This window comes from Micromesistius poutassou (genome assembly GCF_964030765.1).
Source record: "Micromesistius poutassou genome assembly, chromosome: 12".
NCBI lineage: Eukaryota > Metazoa > Chordata > Actinopteri > Gadiformes > Gadidae > Micromesistius > Micromesistius poutassou.
The window spans coordinates 2,068,363-2,090,407 of record NC_140282.1 but is presented as its reverse complement, the minus strand read 5'-3'; the positions used below and the strand labels follow the sequence as shown (position 1 = coordinate 2,090,407).

Genomic DNA, 22,045 nt, shown 5'->3' with positions numbered 1-22,045 from the left:
ACTGATATGGACATAGTCCTATTTTTACACAACCCTGATATACGTTCTATGGGTGTATTGCCAGATCCTCATCCTGCTCCTGATCCGACAGGGGAAGGCGCCCTCCGGGCCGTGCCTACCTTGCCCCCCTTGCTGCCCCCCGTGGGCGTGCAGGCCGAGTGGCTCTGTGTCCGGCTGCTGGCCACGCCGGCCGCCGTGTCCCGGTGGGCTTTGGAGCCCCGGCCAGACTGCTGCTGCTGCTTGGCTGTTTTACACGGGGTGCCGTCCGAGTCCTGGAGGGGAACAGAAAAATGACCTTTAAGAAAGCTTTTGGACTCTGTTCAGTTAAGCATATGCATGCGTGTATATTCCTGTGTGTGTGTGTGTGTGTGTGTGTGTGTGTGTGTGTGTGTGTGTGTGTGTGTGTGTGTGTGTGTGTGTGTGTGTGCCTGTGTGTGTGTGTGTGTGTGTGTGTGTGTGTGTGTGTGTGTGTGTGTGTGTGTGTGTGTGTGTGTGTGTGTGTGTGTGCCTGTTCCTGTGCGTGCGTTCGTGCGTCCCTGTGTGTGTGTATGCGTGTCCCTTTGTGTGTGTGTGTGCCTGCGTGTCTGTGTGCGTGTTTGGGCGCATCCCTGTGCGGGCGTGTCCCTGTGTGTGTCCCTGTGTGTGTCCCTGTGTGTGTCCCTGTGTGTGTCCCTGTGTGTGTGTGTTTGGGCGTGTCCCTGTGTGTGTGTGTTTGGGCGTGTCCCTGTGTGTGCGTGTTTGGGCGTGTCCCTGTGCGGGCGTGTCCCTGTGTGTGTGTTTGGGCGTGTCCCTGTGCGGGCGTGTCCCTGTGTGTGTGTTTGGGCGTGTCCCTGTGCGGGCGTGTCCCTGTGTGTGTGTTTGGGCGTGTCCCTGTGCGGGCGTGTCCCTGTGTGTGTTTGGGCGTGTCCCTGTGCGGGCGTGTCCCTGTGTGTGCGTGCATGCGTGTCCGTGCCTGTCCCTGTGCGTGTCCCTGTGCGCGTCCCTGTGTGTGCGCGTCCCTGTGTGTGCGCGTCCCTGTGTGTGCGCGTCCCTGTGTGTTTGCTTGCATGCGCGGGTGCATGTGCATGGCTGCGTGGGACTGACCGCATCGCTGGACACGGTGGACGAGGACGAGGAGATGCAGAGCGGCGAGGAGCACATGGAGGGCGCCGGAGACGAGGAGCTGGAGGAGCTCTTGCTACCGGGCGTGTCAACCAGCTCCACCACCTCTTCCTCCTCCTCCTCCTCCTCCTCTTCCTCTTCTGTGACATTGTTGTTGCACTCGTCCAGCCGCTGGGGCTCCACCAGCAGCGTGACAGCGTTTCCTACGACAACGATCACAAGCACAATCAGCATCAGAATCACAATCATAAACATTATCAGAATCACCATCGGAATCACTATCACCATCGGAATCACCATCAGAATCACTATCACCATCCGAATCACTATCACCATCGGAATCACCATCAGAATCACTATCACCATCGGAATCACTATCACCATCATAATCACTATCACCATCAGAGTCACTATCACCATCAGAGTCACTATCACCATCAGAATCACTATCACCATCAGAGTCACTATCACCATCAGTTTACCACGTACAAGGATTTGTCTTGGTGTTTGGTGCACAACAATAATACACCTACTGCAAGTAGTGCAAGTCAAAAACCAAAACATTTACTAAAACTAACAAAATAACCACATGCGTTGTGCAGGAATGCTCAGAATATGTCAGGTGGACTGTGCAGACGTTCCCAGTAGGATGTACGACACTATGTGCAATGTGGAAGGCATAGACCAGAGCACTGTGCCAGGGAGAGACTAGGCCTGGGCGATATGGCTGAAAGACGTATCACGATATAACTTTATCATATTGATCGACATCAACTATTGATCATTTTAATGACCTAAAAAGACTAGGAATTAACACTTAATATGACCTTCCACTGTTCTTCATTGAGAAATACTCCAATGTCGATACAACAATGAAAAACTCTCAAACATTGTAAATAAGTATGGAACCGTGTTTGTGTAACAAACCCAGCTGCTAGATTCGGTGGTTCAGTCTCTAATCGATATATATTGAACATGTTTTATATTGATATTGATCAAAAGTCTATCAGGATACGATAATTTATTGTTTTATTGCCCAGGCCTCCGAGAGACCCAGGACATCGTGAACAGGAACCCTGCTGTGTGACCTAAGCTCTAAACAGGCTCCACTCAACAGCAGCGTTTGGTTCCTCCTGCACTCAACCGCTTTCCCAGCAGAGGGCAGAAAGAAACACATCTATATTATCGCTCAGATATTTTCTAGGACATGTTGTACAGCTAATCGCAGTGAAACACCAGTAATGACATGTTGGTGGTTTGATTGGCAGCAGACGTGGGACCTACGGTTGTTGGCGGGCTCACTCTGGGGCTGACGGCCCCACTGTTTACTGATCCAGTCCCTGTAGTCGTCCACCTCCTGGGTCACTCGGATGATCCGGCCCAGGATGCTGGGAGGGGGATCGGGGGGGGGGGGGGGGGGGGGGAGAAAGGCATTAGGGTTGAGGCTCCCTTAAACTAACATGACATCACAAAAACAGACTTCCACACAGTATGAGAAACCTTCTAGTGGATTTTATGAAGGATGCCCCCGACTACGATTTTGCGTGGTCGAATCTGATTGGTCGGGCCGGGTCCATTGTCGTCTGATCCGTCTAATCATGTATCCCATCCTTTTTTTATATATGCGGCTCAATGATGCCGAATGAATTGGTTCATCAGGGTTTCCACAGCTGTCTATAGGCAGAGTGCCTCCACTAAATGACCCTACAAACAAAATGTATTTTAACAATATACATCCGTTCAAATCAGCATCTGCATTCAATTGGACAGAAAATATAGGCTACTATTGTCCTCGTACACACTACTATACAGGCAAATATAATATACCATAAATAATATAATACATCTATGAAATCAAACGGTGTCGGGTCTCTATGGAGAAGGAGAGCACCGTTCTGTCTGATTACAAACGGAAATCCCATCCGGTCAGGACAGAAGCCCCACGGATAAAGAGATGGCATCAGCGCTTGACGGATAACAAATTAAAAACGACATGTGAACGATGAGTTTCAGCGCACAGAACAAATGTGGCGCCATTCAATTTAGCAGAGCAGCGGATACCGACAAAGAGGATCATTCTCACCGGCCCGAGCCCTGCGGTACGAAGCTGCCGTTGACACAGTTTTTTTTTTTTTATTATTTAATCATCTTTAATGGTTTCAAAATGCTGGCAAACTCTAGACGTTTTTTTTCCCCTGACATTGTGTAACCTTCTAGACCGGCGGCTTAGAATGTGCTCTACTCTGAAAATAAACGGATTGGATGGTGCCACCACTGCCACACAAAGGGGTTATCAAACAAACAGTAAGGATATCTATTGAAGGCAAAAAATAACAGCAAACGCACACAGAAGACAAACCGCTACGCCCACAAAAGGTGCATGGGATAATTAATAGGCTTTTCTGTCTAGAACCAAGCTAGCCTTTTCATTCTGGAACAAAATAGCCTTTTCCTTCCAAAACCAAGCTAGCGTTTTCCTTCTCGAACCAAACTAGGCCTTTTCCTTCTAGAACCAAACTAGGACTTTACTTCTAGAACTGAGCTTGGCTTTTCCTTCTAGAGCCAAGCAATGCTGTGCTCTCTCACACACACACACACTTCTCCCGACATGACGATTCAACTGTTAAAGACGACGTTGACTCAATGTTGTTCTTTCGATTCGGATTGAAGTCACCCCCAGATCTTTACTTTCATAACACCAAATACACCGAAATAGGAAACCTTGACACAAAATTAACCTGAAGGAAAATGTATACCTAAAAAAAAATGGTTATGTTAACTTATATAAATCACAGAAAGGTCCAGGAGCATGGAAAGCCTGAATCAGGCTACATCAACGGGCTGTGGCTGACAGGATGTGACGGACTGACAGGACGCCCCCAACCCACTGCAGAAGAGGGAGGAGCAGCCTCACCTTTCCGACTCGTTGTTGGGGTAGTACTTGGCGATGGGCGACATGGCGTGGCTGAGGACCACGTAGGCGTAGTCGAAGGCCTGCTTCACCTGCATGGCGCCGTACGAGCTCCGGCCCACGTCGTTATCTACGGGGAAAACACGGTCAGGTTGTGGACACCGGGTTCATGCACGGCGAACACAGGAATGCACCCCAGCTGAGAGTGTAGAGGGCCGAGGAGACTGAGGCTGCGTTCCAATTCAAATCGCTGACTTTTTCTATTTTACTTGTACTGCAGCTACCCTTAAAAAGTACGCACTGTTGCACACAGTATGCATACAATTGGGACATACTACAGGCGTCACTGATAAGCACACCTGTAGTGCCAGCCAGCGACTTTCAGCATACTTTGCATTTCCCATACCATGTATTGGGCCATACTTAATCTTTTTCTGGCATACTAAATACTATGGCAGTATGGGTGTTGGAACGCAGGGTGAATTAATTAACACCCTTTTATTATTCCTCTATATGACGCACTGAAAGAACGCTGCAGTACTTGGCATAGCTTCCCCTCACTGTTGAAGATACCACAGTAAAGCAGGGCTGAACCGTCCCTACTCAAGCCCAGTGAGCGAGGGGTGTTGGGGGGGGGGGGGGGGGGTCCTCCTACCTGGCTGCAGGGGGTCCTCGATGTACAGCATGGATGGCCGATAGCCGTCCATCATGTTCTTATGCATCTCGTCTTTGGCCACGTAGCAGCCGCCGTCTTTGATCCTGATGCCGGTCTTCAGGTAGTTGAAGTTCCGGCCGTAGAGCTCGAAGAACTCGATGAGCAGGACCCCGATGTTGGTGTTGGGGCTGCGGACGTCCTCGCGGTAGTGGAGCTGCGGGGTCAGAACGGTGACATCAGCGAGGTGGGGACAACAGGGTGGTGAAATGGACTGCATCTAAACGGCGCTTTTCTAACCAGTGGCCACTCAAACCACTACGCAATACTGCCTAACATTCACCCAGTCATGCACACATTCACACACCGACGGCGGTGTGTGAATGCAAGGCGACCGCCGGCTGGTCGGGAGCAGTTAGGGTTAGGAGTTGCTCAGGAACACCTCGCTAGGAGGAGCCGGGGATCATACTAGCAACCTTCTGGTTACGAGCCCACGCGCTCTACCTCCTGAGCCACATGCCGCCCGAGTGATCTGCTGAACCGTGTATGCATTGACGTTCCAAAAAAGAAGCTTTCTTACCAAATTCAATCATAGAATTGTGTTTGTTGTGGTCATGTGCAACAGAAGAGAAAGAGGCCAGTTATGTAGAACTCTGTTGGTTCTATTGACTCTAAATTCCCCCTTACTGTAGGGAGTTGTATGCAAAGAGAGATTCAAATTAAAACTAAGCCTTAAGTACACACAGCATGGAAATGGAGACGGTGGAGGTTCTGAAAATCATGACATCCCCGCAGAAAACAGGTAGGCGAGGGGTCAAAACACTAATTTCCAGCGTCTGAGTTGGCAGCAACCGATGAATAAGAAGGTAATCAAGGCCGGAAAAAACAGGAGTAAGTCAAAGAAAGCAGAATGAGTCACCGGGTAGAGTGCATGCCAGGCCCTGCGATGGTTCCAGATAAGCATTGCTGGTCAGAATGCAAAATACAGACCACCACCCTTGATTACACTACTGTTAAAAACGATTTAGATCTTTCATCTCAACACACTGCTGCTCTGTTGATCTGTGGTGTGTTTGATTTGAGTGTTGGGATACTGGATGAAACCTCGACTAAACACAGTCAATATGAGGCGGTCCGGACATAATGCCTTGGAGAATTCATCCTCCACAGTTGTGCATGGACACTACACAAACAAACAAAGCATGGAAATGCAAGAATAGGATCAAGCAATTGACTGCGATTGTTAGCAGCTGACAATGCTCGCTGAAGCTTTATATTGCTTCCGAAAAGGAAGAATGGTTTGAACTGTAAATAGAAAGTTAATCCTATTTCCCAAACGTCGCCGGAGACGCTCGTAAACCGGTTTATTGCAATGGGGACGCTTTCTCCCTCGTTATCTCCCCCCTGTCTGAGTAGTTCAGTGATGCGTCTGCTGGTCTTTAATCCTCTAGTATTTAAACTTCCCCACCTTCTCACAACACCCTTTTCGGCTGCGTTAACAGCAAGAGACTGTAAGGGGATTGAGGTGTGCATGTCTGACCTGCAGGAAGCTGACCGCCATGAGGAACACGCTGTAGGAGCCGATCCCGCCCGTGAAGACCTCGTTCAGGTCCCTCTGCAGCAGGAACTGCTTCAGCACCAGCACCAGGTAAGGCAGGGCGGGGAACTTCTGCAGGAGCAAAACACAAGGCACACACTCATTCCGTGTTGACAGCGACCTCCGGTGGGCAAAAGCTGAACTGCATGATTGTGAAAGGATGGGATTCAAAGAGGAATGTTAAAAAGGGCCAAACCCTCCTCCAGGGGTGAGAGTGATTCGGCATTATGAGCCCAAGGAGATAAGCCTACCAGTCGGTACAGTGCACTGGGTATGCTGGTAGACTGGTCTGTTCCAGCATACATCTAGGTCGACCCTCCCAGGTGTGATGTCACCATTGTCATAAGCCAGGGTAGGTTTTGAAATGGCTGATCACACTCGCACCTGGGACCTTTGTAGAAGGAACCGGAGTACAAAAAGTCTCCCAAAAGCTTTGGTGAAATAGAAATGGTCCTGCTTAAAATGTCAGTTTACTCCGTGTGATGGCAAGAAATTGAATGCAATGCAATGTCACTTGTACGAACAAGGACAATGGTGAAAAGAATTAAATCTTGACATGACCCTTCATGTCATTTTGATGTGAACTTGATTTAAAAGGCAATGCCAGCATGTAACAACAAGCAAAGACGCTTCTTTTCCAGGGATCAGTCATCTGGAGTTAAGTGACTGAATGATTGATTGATTGTTTTGTCGTGGCAATTTCTTCATGAGTTATTGCTTCTTGGAAAGATCTTCTAAATGCAGAAAAGCACACAATAGTTGAAGTAAATGTACCTACTTAATGCATGCACACACACACCGGTCCCCTCTCTAGCAGAGTGCCCAGAATACCGTTTCACATGTCATTTCAACACAGTTTCACCCCCTCACCGCAATGCAGTTGTCCGTGCATCATGTGAGGGACATGTTGACATAAAGGAGTTTTACTCGTGTAGATAAGGTCACTCCTCCCTTGTGACTGGTTCCCCCAAGGGAAAGGTGAACCACGAAGGGGAACTGGGTAACACTAGTTAAAAGACGGGGTGACTGGATAGCACCCCGAAAACCTCAAGAAAACAAAGCTTAAATTATCAGAACTAAATAACATGGATTTTCCAACACGCTTTTCCCAGAAAAAGCTTTCTCACTCAGATGAGAGTGGGGTGCGGCTGAGGCCAGCACGGTATAGCCCACCGATGAGGGGTTGTGACATGGCATTCCTTCTTCAGGGCACAAAGCCCTCTAACATTCATCTCAATGCTCGCCCGTGCTTTGAATACAAAAAAAGAATGTCCTTTTTTATGTTTATGCGCAGAGATGCGCATCTCGCTGGGCGTACCTCTTTGTACTCCTTTATGAGCTGGGCTGCTTTCACCCCGCTGCGTACGTTGAAGCTGATGTCCACCTTGACCTCGGTCAAGGAGTCTGTCAGTTTGATGATGGGGACCTGGGAGGACGGGAGAATGTGGAAGGTCAGAGGTCATACGGCCACATTCACCGCCAACAAAAAACGACACATTCACCTCGGAGAGATTCGTCGAGCAACAGGCTTCGTATAAAACATACAAGACCGTTTCCCAGACGACTGTGATTAATGCAGAACATCAAAGGGCTTTTAGTCGTGGTTTTATCGGTGATTGGATAATTGCCATGGCGAATCTTCCCGCACGCGTCTTCTGACAAAGGGCGCCGCAGATCTACAGAAGAATCTAGACTCTGATGTTCCACTTGCGCGTTTTGTAGGCAATTTCGTGGAGGAATCACCACCCTAATTGGGGTCAGGCGGAAGTTGGATACATGTCGAACCGTGTTGTATCGCAGTTACAAATTACAATCTGATCCTAAAACCCCCCTCCTATCCCGACAATGGCGAAGAAGTAAAACCAAAATGGCGGCCATCTCTGCGGCGCCCAGTCGGGGCCTCGCGGTCGGGTCGTACCGTGGCCTTGTCCAGCACTTTGATGGAGTTCTCGTCCGCTACGTTGCACCTGCGCAGGGCGTCCTCCAGGGTCCGCAGGGGCAGAGACCCCCACTTCCCGAACACCACCAGGTCGATGTCACTGTGAGGGGGCGGAGTCAGAGGGGGTGTCAGTCAAAAAGGCTCCGTCTGATGACAACAACCACCTTGTAATGCGAGCACAGAATCAGACACTAGGGCCAAAATTCCAAACACACACACACACACCCAGACACCAAAGTACGGTGTCCAAGGGCCTACTACGTCACGGCATGTCTGTAGAAGTGTGTGTGGGTGGAGGTGGATGCTTTTTATGATGAGGCTTTGGCTTTTCTAGGCTTTCTTTTTTTTTGTGTGGTTTCATTTCCTTTCAAAGGCCCAGGATTAGCGAAGATAAAAAATGACAGTTCCCTGCGCCCCCCCCCCCCCCCCCCCCCCCTTAATCCACACGACTGGAGGTAATACTGGCTGGCTAGACGTAGTCCTGTCCCCCACTAGAGGGAAGGCTCCTGGGCCAAGGGGGAGGCTGGCAGCACCTCTAGAGGTGGAGGAGTGTGGAAGTGTGGGGTGTAGGGATCCTCCAGCAGTTTGACAGTCAGACAGCCTACCTCGTCGGCAGGTAAAGGCCGGTGCTGAAGCTCCCAAACACTTGGACCTGGAACAGAAGCACAAGCACAATTCAGACGTCTAAATCCCATTCAAGGTTGTGCATTAAGATGCATTCAAACATTGCCGACTGAAAGTGCAAGACAAGCCTACATACAAGTCGTACCCAATACATACAAGTCCGTACCCCTTACAAACAAGCCGTACCCCTTAAACAAGTCGCACCCCTCAAACAAGTGGTAGCCCCCTTCCACCTTCCATTACAAACAGTACCCCTTACAAACACGTGCCATCATTGTACATTTTCCTAAACACGTGCGTGTATTCCGTTTCGTCTCCCTCCCCCCCCCCCCCCCCCTAATCACAATGAGACATAAGGCCGTGTCCTCGTGACAGTAAAGGAAAACAGACGATGTGACAGGCATCTCATCAGCGTGACAGCCGACGTCCCCACGCTCGCTGATGGTTCGGCTTTCCCACGCAAAGCGCCGGTGCGGCACCAGCTGCTGCCGTGCTTGGAACTGGTCGGTTGGCTTGCTGCTGTCTTTGTACCTTTAACAGCTTATATGATGGCCCTCGCATGCACACACACGACGCGCTACCTGCTGCCTCCTGGCAGAGAGTCGTCAACAGCCCCGGGCAAAACAATTACAGTAAAATTATATATATATATATTACATAATTATATATATGTATTATATGTAAAACAGTCCTGATGTGCTCATCTATTTGCTTATTGGTAAAGTAATAAAATATAAGTGTTGATGACGGTGCCCTGCCCATGTAGCATAATGGAATTGTAATTAAAACAAAAAATGTATTCATTCATTTATTTTGAGTTTAAATAAATCATCATTTTGAACATCATTCTATTGTCCTTTATAAATGTGATGATAAATCATTTCTTAATAAGGGGTCCTTGTGACAACAGGGATGTACAGACACAACTGCCATTCCCATCCTCCTGAACCTGAACCCATGCTGGCTGTCTTAGGCCGGCTAGACACGGATTGGTGTAGACCAGCGCCTGGAGGCCCAGGAATAGAGCCACCGTGGAAAGCCTATTTGCCTTTAAACCCATGCCTTAACCAGCCTTATTCTACTTCGTTTAAGAATGCTTGATTCTGATTGGCTGGAAGGAGGGCATAGCCTTGTAAACACCCCTGGTCAGCCAATCCCCGGTCACATGATCGGCGGCCTGTTAGCGAATCAAAAAGCAGCCCGCCCCCAGCCTTCGTGCAAGGCGGACAAGCTTTGACTCTGAGAGCTGTGGAACACTACTGTTCAACAGTAACAAGGTATGGTGAGGGTCTGTCGGGCTCCTGGGAACTTAGAAGGCCAACAAGGGTTTCTGGGAGTTTGAGTTTTATTTATTCTGTTGCTTACATCCTCAACGGAAAATCAACAATCTCTCTGCTCACAAGAATCACCAAACAGAAGATGGACGCCTACATTCTGTGCTACACTTCAATGTAACAAGTAGTCAGAGCGGGGCTCAAGACTGCGACCAGAATGGTTGCATTGCGGCCAACAATATCTTAACTAAGTGCTGTGTGGGTGAAGTCAGTGGCTTTCAGGTCAATTTTTGGTCCGAGTCTGACTGGGTTAGGGCCGGGCTTCAGTGTGAAGCGGGTCGCGCAGCGGACGAGCCACGTGGAGCACGGCCGCGTAGCAGGAAGGCCAACACACGTAGGGGGAGGTTGGAGTTTAGGTGGTTTAGGTTTTTTTCCATCAGCCTTAAGGCGGCCAGACACCGCGCCTAAAATCGGGCATCGGTGAGTCTTGAGAGGTCGGTGACATGAGTCTCTTTGGTGTGTACGAGGTGAGGTCGGCATTCTTTTCAGCCGATTCAACATGTGTAATCGGCCACTACAGTCGCTCAGTCTTTACCAATCTGATTGGTGGAGGGGCTAGCCCTTGACTAGCGAATCAGTGAAGCCCGGAAGTAAGGATGGTAAACATACAAACAGTGAAAGCGCAGACAATGGCGACACACTCTCTCAACGCATTGTTTGGCGTCGTTTTGATAGTTGATATTGAATTCTTTGACCATGTGGACAGACGAAATTGAGGAACAATTTATCAGCATGGTGGGGGATAGACCGTCGCTGTTCGCGGTTGCTGAGAGAGGTATTTCCGGTTTTCGTTCTTTTTTGGACCACAATACAGATTAGCTCCGCCTGCTGTTTTGGATGTAATGGATGGTAATAAAGGTTTTGAGTCGTGGTGTACGCTATAGAGCGGCTGTATGCAGCGCTGGTGGGAGTGCTCTCATCAGGAAAATGACTTAAAACACATAAAAAAAAGCCAAACCCAAAAAAGGTTGCACCACAGCTCCCTTCAAGATAATAGCGCACTGACTCACTATTCTGGATGACAAGAGAAGGGAAACCTTCACTGGAGTATATTACCAGCCTGTCATTATTTTACGCAGAGATTTGGTTTGTGAGGAAAGAGATATCGATTCACAGACGGTAAAAAAAAAAGACCATCTCTGCAATAAAATAAATACATTTTACAATTTACTGCAAGTGAGTTCATCTTTTTTTAAATCGATGTGCACAGATGGCTGGTCCGTGACCAAAGAACATGCCAATACGGCCACAGAACGCCGAAAGACGGGGTGCGACCACATGAAGAGTTGGAGATGTTAGTCTGGAGACATTGCTTATATAGACGAGCGCTCAGAGCCTAAGTATGGAGAGGATGAGGATGAGGAAGTAGAAGACCGAAGGCTTCTCCTACACTGGGTGACGACAACAGGAATACAATGACCGTGTTTGTTTGGATTCTCCCTGAAGCGAGATATGGCGCAGAAATCAATCAATAGGGAGTAATAGTAAAAGTTCATGGCACGGAAGATACACCTTAAGACAGGTCTTTTATGTTTTGTTCTTGATTATACGCAAGACTGAACTTGAAGTATGAGAAGAAAAAAAAACAGCTTTGGTTGAGATTTCTTTTCAAGTCGATCAAAAGCAGTGGTGATTACGACACCCTAGCAGCACACCACCACTACACTGGTTAATAAAATGTCTCCATAAAACAAGAAAAACAACAGGACTCAACGTGGTGCCTGTCGTTAACAATCACACCCCTCTGCAGCCCAAACATTTCCTGCGTCCGCCTTGCCAAGATCGAAAAAAACCAAACAACCCTGATAAATGTGCGGAGAGAGAGCTCAATGTTCTGGGTCTGACGCATCCTGCAAGAATCCCAGGCAGCCAGCTGTGTGGGTGAGGTCCAAGCAGACCGTGCCAAGGCCTCAAGTAGCTTATCCTAGGATCGCTCCCTCCGTACAATAGGGTTCCTCGCCAGGAAAGCCCGGTTTGATACTGCCACTACACACTACACTTAAACACAGCGTCTTCCTTGACACTCGCTCCAGCGTTTCATTTAACCACATCAGTGATGAAGGTAACCCCCGTGACACACGTTTTACAACCTCTTAACACACTCATCTTCTGGCTGCTCTGCCCATAAAATGCGAGTCACAGATTCTTAACTCTTCTTAACATCTCCCACAGCCTCAGCTCATCCAGCAGACGCTAGGCAGGCTTTCATCTCGACGTCCCCGAGGGTTCTTACCTCTGCACTGGGCCACAGGTCGTGGATGACATCCTTGATGCGGTCCACCACCTCCAGCCTCATCTTCTCCTCCTCTGGTCGTGGGGAGATGTACTCGTAGAAGTCCTTGATCTCCTCGTGGAGCCTGCGGAGCACACAGCATCCAGAGGGTCAATGTTCCCGCAGGCATGAAGAAAATTTCTCTCTTCATGTGGCGTTAAATGCTAAAATATTCTATAAGGTCGGAAGGACATTAACCAGCAGGAGAAGTGGGAAGGGAAGGAGTGAGGCAGAGGCCATAGAAAGATCTCCTGTGAATAGAGAGCAAATCAGCATCAAAGCTCCCCTCTGAGCGTGAACTTAGCCAAGGTGCCTTGAGGTCAGACTCCTACTTCCCTTTCCCCCCCGAGGGCAAACCTTACACCAAGACGATAGGAACCACACTGGACTTCCATTCAAATCTGTCCAACTGTGTGAATACAGATCAAGGCACCGTCAGAAAACATATCGCCTGTGTAGTTTAAACGGGACAATGGGCCAAGAGAGTTCATCCTCAATTTATTCTGCACGTCCCCCATACCCCTGCTTCCCAAAATATGACGATACACTTTTATGTTTAAATTGTTATAACAGCTACTCTTACGACTTGTGAGAGACAACACATAAAATAAGTGGATGAAAGAAAGTTGAGAAATGGTCATGTGACATGACCTGTTTTTTGGTTTGTTTCCACTCACTCTACATTACATTCATTTAGCTGATGCTTTGGTCAAGTGCGACTTACAATTAGTGCATTCAACAATGGATATATAAAAAGGTACAAGAATCCAAAAAATATAAAAATCAGCCAGGATTATCAGCAATCCTACACACTTGAGTGTAGGCGGGAATTCCCATTGAGGGATGAAAGCAACACTGGAGTATTGCGTTTGAGAGCAGGTGCCAAGATGACCAGAGTTCCACTACTGAGAGCTGGCAGGGCCGAGGGCCCCATTGCGTATGCTGGTGCATCTTAAAGTTAGGGTTAGGGTTTCTAGTTATAACTGCCGGATGCACTCCAGGCCAACATGGCGTCAGAGAGTCGTACTGAAATAGCCATGGCACCCCTGAAACCGACGCCACCCTTTGACCCGTACACACATATAATATACAGCACGTGTACACAAGGTGAAAGGATGAACACGTGGGGGTGGGTGGGGGGGGGGGGGGGGGTGGGCTGGGCAGTATTTCCAGTCACTGGAATTTGCAGTGTGAGTGGTGTGTCGAAATGGCTAGAGGATATAGATTTAAAAGAGAAGATTGGACGCATGCTCATTGTTTGAATTCCCCCATTTAGCAGAAGAGAACGGCATGCTTTTCATCTCAAATACCTGTTTTCAAAGGAAAAGACAAGAGACCAGCAATCATCAAGTCCATTTGTATTTAGTCTTGCCAGGCGGTTTAATCACCACTAATTGCCATGCTGCTTAATGATGACAGACCAAGCAAGGCCCAACTCATCCTTCTGCCAGCTGTGGAACTAATCAATGAGCCCTGGTATATGGGAAGGCCCTTGGGACAGTTAACAAAGCAATCATGGCTGGCTGGCTGACACACACACACACACACACACACACACACACACACACCCACACCCCCCCCCCCCCACTGGAAGTGGATCCATTACAAGGATTCTTCAAATTTGTTTTGAAGTATTCAGTTTACTTGTTTTGAAGTATTCTGTTTCAGGGCAAACCATACCCTGTAAATCCAGAGTTCTCGCGAGAGCACAATTTGAATTTGCTCAGCGAGTCACTCTGGGAACGACCAATATACTCATTCCCCAATTCCCCTGGCCCAGAACATTAACCAATCACATCGGTGTATCTGATATAGGCGGGCCAAAAGCTTTGCTGTTTTACCGACCGGATACGGCAAGAGTCTCTATTGGTTAGCTATGCTGGTAGCTTTTGTGTATGGGGCTCTGGATACATCACCCCTTCTATTCTTCTGATTGGTCGTAGTGTTATCCAATTGCGTGCAGTAATATTTTCAAATGTATGTTTGGTGCCCCCCCTCGAGTTGGGCCATTCTCATTACTCGTTGCCAGACCCTTCAGCTTTCTAGATGTGGGTCTGGATTTCCAGGCTAGGGAAAACCAAGCATCTCACAAATTAAATTTAAATTCAGCAGTGCCAGATCCTTTTATTTGCCATCCAAACTCCTCTCGATCAGACATGTATTCCGCCATGCTAAGAATTGATCAGCTGTAGAACAGGTTGATTAATTAAAAAGGAAAAAGGCCTCAATGAACCTCCAACCACCGTCTGCTGACCTGGAGTGCTCAAACACAGCTCTTCCAAAGGCCGATGCATACAGTGTGTGGCGCAATGCTGGACAGGCCGCCGTGTGATTTTAATGCACGTGTACGACTGAAAGGGAGTGTAGACTGTGCGATGTGCCCACCTTGGGCAAACAAAAGAAAGGGACTTGGTGGTCCGGCAGATTGAGTGAGCTGCCCATACAGTCGCATTAGCGTCGCCATTGTGTGAATCGCAGGCGAGAGCATGCCCCCCTGCTTTAGCCATGGGTTAGATGAGGAACACTGGTTTTCCTGGACCCCCGAGTGTTCGCACAATAATTCTTAGGCAATCGTATGTTTGCCCTCTGAAGGTACAGGGACATAGTTCAGCAACGACATGCGCCCCCTCATTCACATTACTAAGCGATGGTTGTAGGAGATAAACATAGAAGGTATTTACCGGAGGGGTTTAACAGCGTTCAGAACTTTTGTTATTAAAGTTATTAAAATCATAATATATAGATTATGAAAAAAAGGCAACAGTCCTAACCGCTGGTTTCAACTCGTTCAACAAAACTTCTCAATAACCCACTGGAAAACCAAACGACCCCTAGCAGACACGTTAGCCCGGGGCCCTGGTGTTGTTGAGCAGCCGAATCAACAGGGCAGCCATTGGCCTTGGAGCAGGTTGTGCTTGCCTGCCCACATAGGCTGACCCCACGCCAGCCAGCTCTTTGTATAAATACAGTGGAAATGGGGAAACGTTTGTGAATGTACAAATAGGCTAGTACAAACTGGCCTGGCACACACACACACACACACACACACAACAAAAACAACGTGGGCTACGGTCAGTGACCGTCTGACCAACTGGCTCCATCAGGCAGGCCAGTGGGAACATCCGCCACTCGAAACAAAAACCAGCAATATCCATGTTGTGCCCCAGATGAGCTCAGATTTCTTGCCAAAGGCGGCGATATAACTATCCCTTCAGCGATATGTCTGGACTACCTACTCAGCATCTCAACATCAGACACGCCTGCACTTCGGCATACACCTGCGGGATTGCGCCTGGTAAAAAGAATTGTTCTGATTTTCCTCTACCCTTTTGAGGAAGTGAAGAAGCCACACACAACAGACGCAAACACTGGTATGAATTTTAGAATGATTCCAGTGGCCTGGTTTCGGCCACGGCCCGGCCTGGAGAATGCAAGCATTGGTGACAATGGGTCTTGGAATGCCGATTGAATTTGAGATGCGCATGAGGAATAAGAAGAGGAAGGAAGAATTCTATTACCATGACATGAATAGTCAACAAAAATCAGCAAACCTCAGACAGTGTTGTGTGGACATTTCTACAATATTATAGATTAATAATATAAATACAATCATGCTTCTTTGGAATTAGTTACTTTTGAGTAGTAGTTTTTACTCCAGTGAAAGTTGTAGCTGTAACATTCACCAATGGCATTTTTTTTTTTTGGCATTTTTGGAAAAACGGCCCTCAATACAAGTAAACCGGTTGGCTGGAGCTTATCCAATCGGTTGCAACGCAAGGTTAACTGATGGCGCCCCTCGACCAACCGCAGCCCTCCCAGACCCGATGAAGGAAGCCAACATGGGCGGGCTGTTTGAAGCCAGGGGGTGTCCTGTGCTGCTTTACTCTCCAGTCTCCGACTCAAAATGCAGCGAACGTTCAGTTCCTTTCAATTGCTGTTGATGACAAACATAAATCTACACAGAAACTGGTTTAAGGTGATAAATTAAAACTGGTATGTACTATGTATAGTTTGTTATATGTAGTATTAATGTCTTCATAGTCATGCGCTCAAAGGCAGTGGAGTGAATGGCATGCCAACTAGAACAAAAATAATTTTAGGCTTCATTCAATTTCAGCATTAATCAAAGTTATAAATCAGGGTATTATGTACCATAAACCAGGAATCACTTGTCACACCCAGGTGTACGTTGCAACAACACCTCTAAAAAGCCTACGGCTACAAATACCTTCTCGCTCCCCGACGATAAAAAAGATAACGCAATGTTTCTGCACGTTTTATCAGTTATTATACATCATTAAGCCCTAAAGTCCATACAAACAGTTGTGTTGTCGCTGCTGTCTTATACCCAGGAGCACTACTTGCGTTGCTTGGCAACAGTAGCAGCTTGGATCTCGACAGCTCCAATCACCAGTGGTCGGTTGGCCCCTGGGCTGCCCAACCAGGCTGCGTCTCAAACACACGGCCCTCCTCCTCCTCACAATCGGCAGAACCACCTGCTACGGCCAGCAGTGCAGACTGGCAAACAAACGTCAACAGAGCGGTGTGCCAGGGTTGGTAGAGCCCTGGCACTATGAACGCCAGATAGAAATGTATAATTGTATTATTATTATTATTATATTTAGAGGAACATTTTCAGAGGATCCTTTTGAGGCATGCGTGTTCATTTAGGTGAAGGCCTTTCAAGCATGGCGCGCTCTGCTGGTGTAGCATTAGCCCGAGGGACGGCCCGGGGAGAATAGCACACAGACACACACATAACGCCAGGGCCCTCTTTTGAAGGTTCTCTTTTACTAGTTTTACTGGCACCATCAACACCAAACCACCACTTGCACTTTTACCACAAGCTACTCAACAATACGGTCAATGTCCTGTGTATTAGCGCTCCATAAATGAGTTGATTATTATGATGATTAAGCTATGATAATGTACAGATAGAGAGCTACTTAACGCTTACACAACAAGGGGGGAATGATGTGAGAGGCCGACGGCAGATGGCAGTTACCTCAGACAGCCTCCCTAGGCAGCAGACAGAAGCTCTCTAGGTTTCGTTTCGAAATAAATAATGGGCCGGAGTTTCGATTATGATTCTGCGTGGAGGAGGGAGTGAGCGACCCAGGCGGGTACTACTGCTGGAGTGCATCACCGTCGTCTGGCACAAGGACTGAGAAAGGCTGCCGAGGAGAGATATATATATATATATATATATGAATGAGAGAGAGAGAGTGAGAGAGAGCCCAACACCCAAACCAAGAGCAGACGTGCCAAAGTTTGTTATGGCAATAATAAAAGTAATAAACTGATACTGTGTCGCACACACTATCATGACCACTGATTGGAAACAATGTTGTTGTGGATAAGGTTCTCTCAACAGGACTCGAAAACAAACTTAAAACGATCTGTGCAGATTATTTATTGCTTAGTTCAACTTTATTTAATGAACCCTTGTATAACCCACATTAGGATTGAACACACAACCGAAGTGCACAAAGAGGCACGGCTGGTCTGACCGGAGGTAACACTCAAAACACAGGGAAATTCTCCCCTGCCTTGGTTTCATTTCAGAGTAAAGAGAACTGCCCAGCCCTGGTTCGTACCATGGGGCTAGACAACCGAGCGGGGCGGAGCTTGCGCCATGTGACAAGAACAACAACAACAAGCAAGCCCCTCCCCCTGCAGGTCTGATTACAGTTCAGCGCATGCTTAGGGCTGGAAACACAGGCTCTTGGGGGCTTTATCAGATAATCCACCTGGCATGTAACATGCACGTTGCGTAATATGTGAGCATGGATAAAGAGACATCATTTATGTTTTTCCCCCCCAAGGTTAAGCAATCTTAAAACTCACTCCACTGATGAAAAACCCTAAAGGAGAGGGGGTCGGTGAGTCGATGGAGAGTGAACAGCGAGTCCACAGGAGGACAGACAGAGGGACAAGACGAGATGTCTCCACAGGAGTGGGGATATGGAAGAGGCGCTGACGAAGAGAAGAGGGGCAGAGCGGGAGCCTGGCTGGGTGTGGTGCTGGACGGGCCTTCATGTATACACGGGCCATCTGTCGCCGATAGCTGAGAACCTACTCCTGCATGGTCGTACTCGGACACACAAATGGGATCACAACATGCAACACATGTCTGGGGTTTCGTACGCTACAATAGTGTCCCGAAAACGTGACGCCTGCTTTAGGCGCAAGTGGATCGGATTCAATTAATGTTCGTGCGGAAACACAATAACCCATTTATCACCTCACTACACCAGAAAACTGTTACACACCAAAAAATGACACGCTTGCTGGTTAGCGTTCAGTGAATTAGGAGACAGGATGTAACAGCTCTGCAAACAGCAACACGGAATGCCATAGTTATTGTGTGCCGTCATTTGATATCCGTTGTACACAGCGCTCTAGACAATATGAACACACACACACACACACACACACACACACACACACACACACACACACACACACACACACACACACACACACACACACACACACACACACACACACACACACACACACACACACACACACACAGGTGTTGATGTCTGTTGTATGGCTAATTCATCAATGTTTAATGAATGATCTGATCTGTGGTTGACCCAAAGGCTCCGGTTACATGGACACTCCGGCACCGATTGCCAGCGGCTCGCCTAACCTACTTCTTCCACAACGGACCGCTGTGACCGGGCCATGCCAAGACGCCCGCTTAAAAAAGAAAAATGAGGATGAGGTGTGGAGAAATGAGAAAGCACACAACAACCACACAACTCTCCGACAATATGCCATAAAATAGAGAGGGCCATCTCTCACCTGGGTAACGGTTAACAGGCCCAGTGTGTGTTTATGGGTTTTTCGGTCACTTCCGTTTCATCTACCATTATTATAGGCTGGTAAGGTTTCCTTCCTTTTTTATGTCATTATGTTAAGGAAACGATAATCCATAATATGAGGATGACCTGTCAATACTAGAGGGGAGGTTTTACTATAAGCCCTGCACAATCCCCGCCATGATTATTTTTATATACTTTGGTTTGTCACTTGTTTTGTGCCAATAAATACATATAGCATTTATATAGCAACAATTCCTCGAGAATTCAGGAATGACGTGAAACGCCTATTGTGAAAGTGCTGTGCATAATGACCATTAGCGCCCTATTCAAATCATAAAGGACCCTATTTTGGTTACATGTACCCTGGATACAGCTTCTTATGTTCACAACCTGAGACTTGTTATTATTAACAACATTAGATGAAGGTATCGACAATGTCCGAAACTAAATGATCAATTACAAAGCACACGCCATCCTAGGTCACCACCAAACGGACGGCTCTGTATTTCCCCCCTGTGTTATTGTGAGAGGGAAGGGAAAACACTAAGGCCGACGGCCTGAGAAACAGCTGGGAAACCTGTCGGTGAGGTGTGGAACAAACCGAGGAAACATCTGAGTGCTGTATGATAACTGGTGTGTGAATGTAGTGTGGGGCCTGCTGACCACATCAGAAGAGAGCTCTAGAAGGATTTCCATTGGACAGGAAGAGGAGGAGGGGAGAGGGAGGGCCAACACACATTCCTAGCTACACATGGGAAGGCCGATTAGGCAGCTTGCCCACAAGTGCTTTTCAAAAGGGCCCATTTCCACCTACACCACAAAAGCGCCGTTCTCAACACCAGCAGCCCTGGGTTCACCACAGAGCCAACCTGAAGAATAGACAAGAGGAACCACGACAAATAGACCTATCGGAGGAGTTAAAAGGGGGGGGCGGTATGGGGGAAGTGTCAGGCACATAGTGGATGACAAGAGCGGAGCGGTGAGCCCAGGCATACACCGCTCTACATGCTGGGAACAGCGATCGTAACTCAGTGAGAGCTGTATGAGCCAACGGCACTTAGCAAAAAGGGCGAGTAGCCGCACGTTTCCAGAGCCCACAACAGTCACAGTGCTTCCCTGGATGAGGATTGATGCAGTGACACCGGCTTTTAATAATTCACACCAGGCAGATTGGACCAGGCATGCATACTGCTTGCGAACAAGGAGGTGAAAACGACACCAGATAGGCGGACACTTGGAAGTCAAAGAGAATGTATGTCCATAGAGAATGCAGCCAAACTGGAAGATGTATTGTTTGCCATAATGGTTCCGAAAGGTCAGAAGTGGCATGATTGAAATGTGCAAACAAAAAAAAAAAATGTCTTTGCTTTTATGGCTTTGTACGGGACTGAGATACTTTAACCATAAATCACAGCCTTAACTTTGATTTTGAAAGGAAAGGATCTTTAATAGTAATGGAATAAAAAAAACGAAATAATGAAAGAAAGTTTCTGGGATATTCTTGACTCTTTCCCCGTACAGAAAACGGATTGGCCAGCGGATGAAACACATGACAGTAGGAAATACTCTGGATTCTCTCTCTCCGTCAGAATGCTGCGTTTGTTTGGCTGGCTGGGTGAAGGGTTGGGACTATTGGGTGTGCTCAGCATGTAACATGTAAACACTACGCCCTTTTCCAGAGAGGGAGATCTCTAAACCCTCGCAGAATGTTCCAACCCTCTCCAAAGAGGAGGCTGGCCCATCTCACAGAAGGCACCCACACCTCGTCAGAGACCCTCTGCATCACAGACGCTACTTCCAAACACCAAGACAGCGTTTGCTGTAAAACGTGTGTCCTCTCCCAGTCCTCACTCCATTGTCTGCCATCTTCTATAATCTGCATGTCACAGTGGCAGTACAAGTTAACAAAAGTGACACCATGACTATGTACGACTTTGTGGGTTAAGGTCCACTGCCGTTTCACTTACACACACACACACACACATTAGGATGCTAATCACTTTCCACCTTGGCCCAGACCCCGCTGGCTCTGAGCGAACCAAACACTTGATTCTCCTGTACACGAGACTGGGACAACGGAGCGAAGGGGAGGTCGGACTTTGACCGCGGCATGTATGGGGACGTTGAGGCATCGGACCATTACGAAATACATTTGAAGCCACATGTTAAAGGCATGGCAAAGTTCAGTTTGAGGTTGAACAGTGGAGGAAAGAGCACACAGAATGTTACAGGAGTAGTGAAGACATCAAGGCTTGGACTACATCCAGGTTTGGCGTGTTCAGGTTCTGGAATAAGAAGAACCTAATCACTGAGGAATGTCCTTTTGCAAACACTGCCTCCATATTACTATAAATGAGGATAAGCCCAGGACAGCCTCAGCTCTGGGCTGGGATTCTTGCCTACACATGTAAGGCAAACACAAACGTACGCACACCTCAAATACCAAAAGAGCTTTTTTTAAATACCGCCCCACCCACCTGAGGGCTCCTGCAGCACATATCGGATGCTTATTCATTAGGAAGAGTCATCTCGTCAATAGTCTCAGGTTGTCTCAACTTTTTGCGATTAGCTTGTCACTAAATCGTTCCGGAAAGGGACAGCGTTGAGTGTCAATGATTTGCCATGGTGGTCTGCAATAAAACAAGACTAAAACTAAAACGGTCCACTTTCACACTGGCTAGTCATAGATACCGTCTAGGGAATAATCAATATTGGGTCTATGAGCATTTAACAACATGAAAGGAACATCCTCTACAATATTAACGTTTTTGAACAGGAAATG

General features: G+C 47.7%; 1 protein-coding gene across 1 annotated transcript in view; it reads right to left on the bottom strand.

Moving 5' to 3' along the window:
- The window catches only part of tent4b (terminal nucleotidyltransferase 4B), a 28,283-nt gene that overhangs the window by 4,566 nt on the left and 1,672 nt on the right, over positions 1–22,045 (bottom strand). Inside the window, exons 2-11 of the mRNA XM_084476582.1 lie at positions 12,392–12,515; positions 8,806–8,852; positions 8,180–8,300; positions 7,580–7,687; positions 6,205–6,333; positions 4,668–4,881; positions 4,016–4,142; positions 2,386–2,489; positions 1,084–1,304; positions 120–272 (exon numbers count right to left, since the gene is read on the bottom strand). Of these exons, the coding sequence (XP_084332708.1) occupies positions 120–272; positions 1,084–1,304; positions 2,386–2,489; positions 4,016–4,142; positions 4,668–4,881; positions 6,205–6,333; positions 7,580–7,687; positions 8,180–8,300; positions 8,806–8,852; positions 12,392–12,515 (1,348 nt within the window). The remainder of the gene's footprint in view (positions 1–119; positions 273–1,083; positions 1,305–2,385; positions 2,490–4,015; positions 4,143–4,667; positions 4,882–6,204; positions 6,334–7,579; positions 7,688–8,179; positions 8,301–8,805; positions 8,853–12,391; positions 12,516–22,045) is intronic.